This window comes from Myotis davidii, unplaced genomic scaffold, assembly GCF_000327345.1.
Source record: "Myotis davidii unplaced genomic scaffold, ASM32734v1 scaffold118, whole genome shotgun sequence".
Lineage (NCBI taxonomy): Eukaryota > Metazoa > Chordata > Mammalia > Chiroptera > Vespertilionidae > Myotis > Myotis davidii.
The window spans coordinates 3,023,184-3,028,987 of NW_006290441.1; the positions used below are offsets into that span (position 1 = coordinate 3,023,184).

Genomic DNA, 5,804 nt, shown 5'->3' on the forward strand with positions numbered 1-5,804 from the left:
TCCTGCTGGCTGCTTCCTCCCTTTCCTTTCTAGCTCCCACTCCACCCACCCCACCATCATCAAAACCACAACCCTGACAGCTTCTGTGACGTTAAAGAAATTAGAGGTAGAGCATTTCATGTTGAAATTAGGAAAGAAGTATAAGTGATATAAAGAATTAAGGTCTGGCTTATTTTTGTCATCGAAACCACCACTTCTTTGCACCAAGGTAATACATAGATGGCTTCTGGGATTAAGGTCAATAGTGACCATAAATAAATATGTTTAACTCTCACATGTACATATGCTTGATTTTGGTCAGTGTGATGAGAATGCCCATCAGAGTAAGAGAATGACTGCTCCTGAATTGTCCAGCTTGTGTGAAGATGGTGTCAGCCCAGCCCAGACTGCTCATTCACTGTGGTTGTCTCACAACCACTCTCCAAGACACTTAAAAAGGGTTATTTTTTTTGCCCTTAAGTTTTATTTTGACATCTAAATTGAGATATTTACCTAGTATAAAATTTACTCCCATAAAGTATATATAGTTCAGTTGTTTTTAATATACGTACAGAATTGTGCAACCATCACCATGATCTAATTCCAGAACTTTCTTTCACCCCAAAAAGAAACCCCCCATGCTCATTTAGTCACTCCTCATTCTTCTACCCCTAACCTAACCTCAGCAACCATTGATTTACTCTCTGTCTCTATAGATTTGCCCTATTCTGCACATTTTTTAAAAAAATGGCATCAGGGATTACCCATGTTATAGAATGTATAATGTATCAATGTACTCTATCCTTTTTATTTGTGAATAATATTCCATCATATGTATATACCACATTTTGTTTATACATTGATCTGTTGGTGGTCATTGGGTTGTTTTTACTTTTGGCTATTATGAATAATGCTGTTATGAACATCTGTGTACAAGTATTTGTGTGGATGTAATGTTTTTATTTCTCTTGGTATATCCCTAAGAGTGGATGGTGATGGGTCTTATGGTAACTGTGTTTAATTTTTTGAGGAGCTTCCAAAGTGGCTACACATTTTGAATAAAGGTTCCAGTTTCTCCACAGCCTCACTGGTACTTGTTTTTATCTGTCTTTTTATTACAGTCATCCTAGTGTGTGTGAAGTAATTCCTCGTTGTAGTTTTGATTTGTATTTCCCTATGTTCAAAATGTTGAACATTGTTTCACGTGCTTATTGGCCAATTTTATTTCTCTGGAAAAATGTCTATTCAAATCCTTTATCTACTTTTTAATTGAGTTATTTGTATTTCTATCAGGTTGCAAGAATTCTTTATATGTTCTAGATACAAGTTCCTTAGCAAATATATGACATGCAAATAATTTCTCCTATGGGTGCCTTTTTACTTCCTTATGGTATTTTTAACAGCACACAGTATTTTATTTTATTTTATATAAATCAGTTTATGCCAAAACCGGTTTGGCTCAGTGGATAGAGCGTCGGCCTGCGGACTGAAAGGTCCCGGGTTCGATTCCGGTAAAGGGCATGTACCTGGGTTGCGGGCACATCCCCAGTAGGAGATGTGCCTGAGGCAGCTGGTCGATGTTTCTCTCTCATCGATGTTTCTGACTCTCTATCTCTCTCCCTTCCTTTCTGTAAAAAAAAAAAAAATCAATAAAAAAAAAATAAATCAGTTTATGTCTTTTTATTGTTGTTGTTGCTTGTGCTTTTGGTATCACAGTGAAGAAACCGTTGCCTAATCCAGTGTTACAAGATTTACCTCAATATTTTCTTTTAGGCATTGCTTTTGTGGTTTTAACTCTTATAGTTGGGTCTGTTATCCATTTTCACTTAATTGTTTTGTATGGATGAAGTAAGGGTCCTACTTTATTCTTGCACAGATGAATATCCTAGCACCATTTGTTGAAAAGCCTTCTACTCTGTTGAATTGTCTTGGCATCCTATGGTCAACTGGTTGAAAATCAGTTGACCATAAATGTATGGGTTTATTTCTAGACTCTCAACTCTATTCCATTGATCTCTGTTCCTGTTCTTGTGCCTATACACACTGTCTTGATTGCTCTGACTTTGTAGTATGTTTTGAAATTAATAAGTCTGAGTGAGTCCTCCAACTTTATTCTTCAAGATTGTTTTGGCTGCTCTCAGTCACTTACATCGCCATGAGATTTTAGGGTTGCCTTGTCAGTTTCTGCAATTGATGAGTATTCGGTTCAATCTTTAGATCAGTTTGCTGAATATTAATAAACAATTTTGAGTTTTTTAATTCAGGAACATGTATGTCTTTCTATTTATGTACGTGTTATTTAATTTCAATGATGTTCGGTAGTTTGTAGTGTACAAGTTTTACGCTTCTTTTGTTAAATTTATTCCTAAGTATTTTCTCCTTCTTGCTGCTGTTGTTTTTCCTGGTGTTTATCTTCCTATTGTTCACTGCTAGTGTGTAGACATCAAATTGGTTTTTTAAAATATTACTCTGTATCTTGCAGACTTGCTTAACTTTATATATTAGCTTAAGAGTTTTTTAGTGGAATTCTTAGGATTCTCTACATACAAAATCATACCATCTGCAAATAAGATAATTTTACTTCTTCCTTTCTAATCTGGTTTTACCCTTAAATTTTAACCTTTTTCTTTCTTTCATTATTTTAGCATAAAGTAATATTTCTTAAATATATTAGGTAACTGTATATGGTACATGAATGGATAATTTTCATTTTGTAAATACTTAAATACCTAAATGTATGTTAATTTTATTCTAGTGAGTATTAGGAAAAAATACTATAGCTTATTATTTTATGGTGTTGGAGCAAATGTCACTTTATCAGAATATTCTTACCTGAACATCCTATTGAAAAGGACTGACCTTTTTTACTCTCCCTCTGTCTTGCTTCATTTTTTCCTTCATATCATTTATCATATTACGTACAAACTAGAAGCCCATTGCAAGAGGATTCCTGCAAGAATAGGGCTTCCTCTGGCCGATCACGCTGCCAAGCCCCTCCGCCCAGAGCCACACACAGTCCGGCTGGTGGCCCGGATGGGGGCAGGGCTTAGGCATTTATCATATTATGTACAAATGTACACTTATGTGCCACACACCTGTACCACCTGCATGCTCGTCGTCTGTTTCTCCCCACCAGGATGTGAGTAAGCGCTGTGATGGCAGAGGCTTTGTTTGTTTCTTTGCAGGATGGCCGTGCCTAGGACATGGGCGCTCAGTACATATTTGTTGAATGAATGATTCATTATTTAGAACATTTTAAGAAAAGCAAGTCAATTTTGAGTTGATTCCAGAAAAATACTGGATAAGTAGTTGTTCAGGAGGTAGACCAATATGGCAAAATTTATAAAGGCTGTATGGCATGCTAGGAATTTGGGAAACTCTAACTTAAATGGGAAGAGGTAGGATGGAGATGCAGTTTTTATCATTTTCCTTGAACTGGTAAGTTGTCTGTTAGACTCTTTTCCCAGCCCAGATCAGAGGTCCTTTGAGGCTCCTAAGCTATAACATGTGGAATTAAATATATGTGGGAAAGTGGTTCCTACCACCCGCCATAGAAACCCTCCTGGCAGTGTTGAAGGTCATCTGGAAATGTTTGAGGTGCTTTTCGCTGCCCGTGGAAACTTGGCTCATAGGCCGTGTCTTTGCAGGGCTCTGGGTTTGCAGAGAGCCGAAATGACCATGACTGCCAACAAGAATTCCAGCATCACCCACGGAGCTGGAGGCACTAAGGCCCCTCCGGGGACTCTGAGCAGGTGAGTAGGGGAGCATTGCTGGGGAAATGGGGCTCCCTGGAGGGGGTCATCAAGGGCCAACCAAATGGCCTGGGTCCTGAGAAGGATCCTTGCCCAAATGTAAGTGATTATCCTCCTGGTTCTGACAGTCTCCAGGTAAGTAGCCTGGGCCCAGCTCCTGCTGATGATGAAAAGTAATCTCCAATGTATTTATTATTTTCTAGTTCTACAAGTCTCCATAGGAGAGAGCCAACAGGGACCGTGAAACAAACTTTGCTTTGTGCTGTTGGAGGAGCCTCGAGCTCCAGGCACGGAGCCAGCAAGCAGCAGCTGGTGTTCTTCTGGGTGGATCTTTTTCCCAAAGTGGGGACAGCTGGGGGGCTGCCCCTGAGCTGGGCTGTGCTATAGGGAGGGAGGCTGACCACAATAGGGGGCAGGGGGAGGCAATGAGGCACATTAGCACAAGTTCAAGCAGAAGTCCAGGTCTACAGCAATTTGGGCTGGGCTGCAGACAGAGCAGCTTCGGGAATTTTAGTCAGCGGAACCTATCATCCACTTTGTTGGTTTTGTCTTCTTTTTAGAAGTGGGAATGTTGGACCATAGCAAAACCACGATTTTGGACTCATGGAAATGGCTTTAAATCCAAGCTTTAACTACTTCCCAAAAAGTGAGATCGTAGGGTGTTTTCTTATGCCCTCTAAACTCTTGATTACTCCTCTGTAAAATAATAATAGTGCTTATGTCACAGAGGTGCTGTGGGGACTGACATAATGTAAGTCAGTGTTTAGCATAGTGTCTGGCACAAAGCTGCTCAATAAAGGTTAGGTCCCTCTCTGTGATGGGATAAAAGCTTCCAGAGCTGGCAGGTAGATGTCCAGCGCTTGCCAGGGCTGCTCAGGTCTTGGCTAAGGCTGGATGCTGATGTCCTAGAAGAACCTCCGGGCTCCTTTATCAAAGCCACATACCTTTCATAGTCTCTTCTGCTGAATCTCAGGTGAATCTTGGCTTTTGGTACCTCCACCACTAGAATGGCCACCTCGCTGTGAGAAGGATGCTCAGCTTAGGGTGGGCTAGGGCTGTTCCTGTCTGGGCTGTGCAGTGCCGAGCTGAGGCCAGTGGGGTGCAGCACCCTCAGATCTGGCCAGAGGTGGTGATAGACGTTTGATTCATTTAGAGCTGGAGTCCAGATATGGTTGGTGGAATGGGGTGCCGGATATAGCCCCTGGGGAGTCACTGGCATGGATGAGGCAGGAGGAGTTCCCTACACCACACATGTAGGGTTTGGTCCCATTGGAAATGGTCTGGGTGGGCTGTGCCAACCAAATGGCAACTGGCAGGTTCTGACTTGTTAAGTACCTAAGAGCTTGGTACTTAGACAAACAAATTGAATATTCATTCTGTGGCAACAAGACCAATAAGAACACCCTGCCTTCTGCCCATGCGCCCTTTCCAACCTAGACTAGAGTTACTTGCACACTGAACTGGGAGAGGCTGAGAATGACAGGGCCCATCAACTTCTTGGGTAAAACAGATAGAAAAACCGACTTCTCCCAGGGCATGTAGTGGCCAAGGAGGAGCGGGTCTAGAGCTCAGAGTCTTCGTCTCCCATTGTCTACTTCTGGGGAACCACTCTGCTGGGTTCTCACCAGTCTGGTGGCAGATGGAGACCGGGAAGTAACTACTGTTCTCGTAATGAGAGACTGTAGAGGTGAAATAAATATTATATGTGATTGTATGGTTCTATTATTAATTTTTGAAGAAATAGTATATTTAGAACCTGAATTAGAAATTACCAGACCCAGTAGCCCTGTTCATTTCTTCTTCTAATTTCCACACTGTGGATGGATAGGTGCATTGTTTACATTAGTCACAAAGCAGAATCAGGGCTGCTGATGGTGCCGCAGTTTCTATTTGGAATGCATGTCTATGTGTTTTAAACATTTTTAGAAACTCTTTTACTTTAGCTTCCCAGCATGCCTGCCGTCATAACAAGATGGGTGGTGTTTGTAAATATCTGAGCCTCTGATGTGCCTTAAAAAGGCATTTTCCAGCCTCCCTTCTAAGTCTTTCCTTCCTTCCTTCCTTCCTTCCTTC

General features: G+C 41.2%; 1 protein-coding gene across 4 annotated transcripts in view; it reads left to right on the forward strand.

Moving 5' to 3' along the window:
• ST5 (suppression of tumorigenicity 5) overlaps positions 1-5,804 on the forward strand; it is a 104,322-nt gene that overhangs the window by 49,094 nt on the left and 49,424 nt on the right. For all 4 annotated transcript variants that reach the window (XM_006763485.2, XM_006763483.2, XM_006763484.2 and 1 more), the window contains exon 2: positions 3,627-3,731. In XM_006763485.2, the coding sequence (XP_006763548.1) occupies positions 3,652-3,731 (80 nt within the window). In that variant the 5' untranslated portion in view covers positions 3,627-3,651. The remainder of the gene's footprint in view (positions 1-3,626; positions 3,732-5,804) is intronic.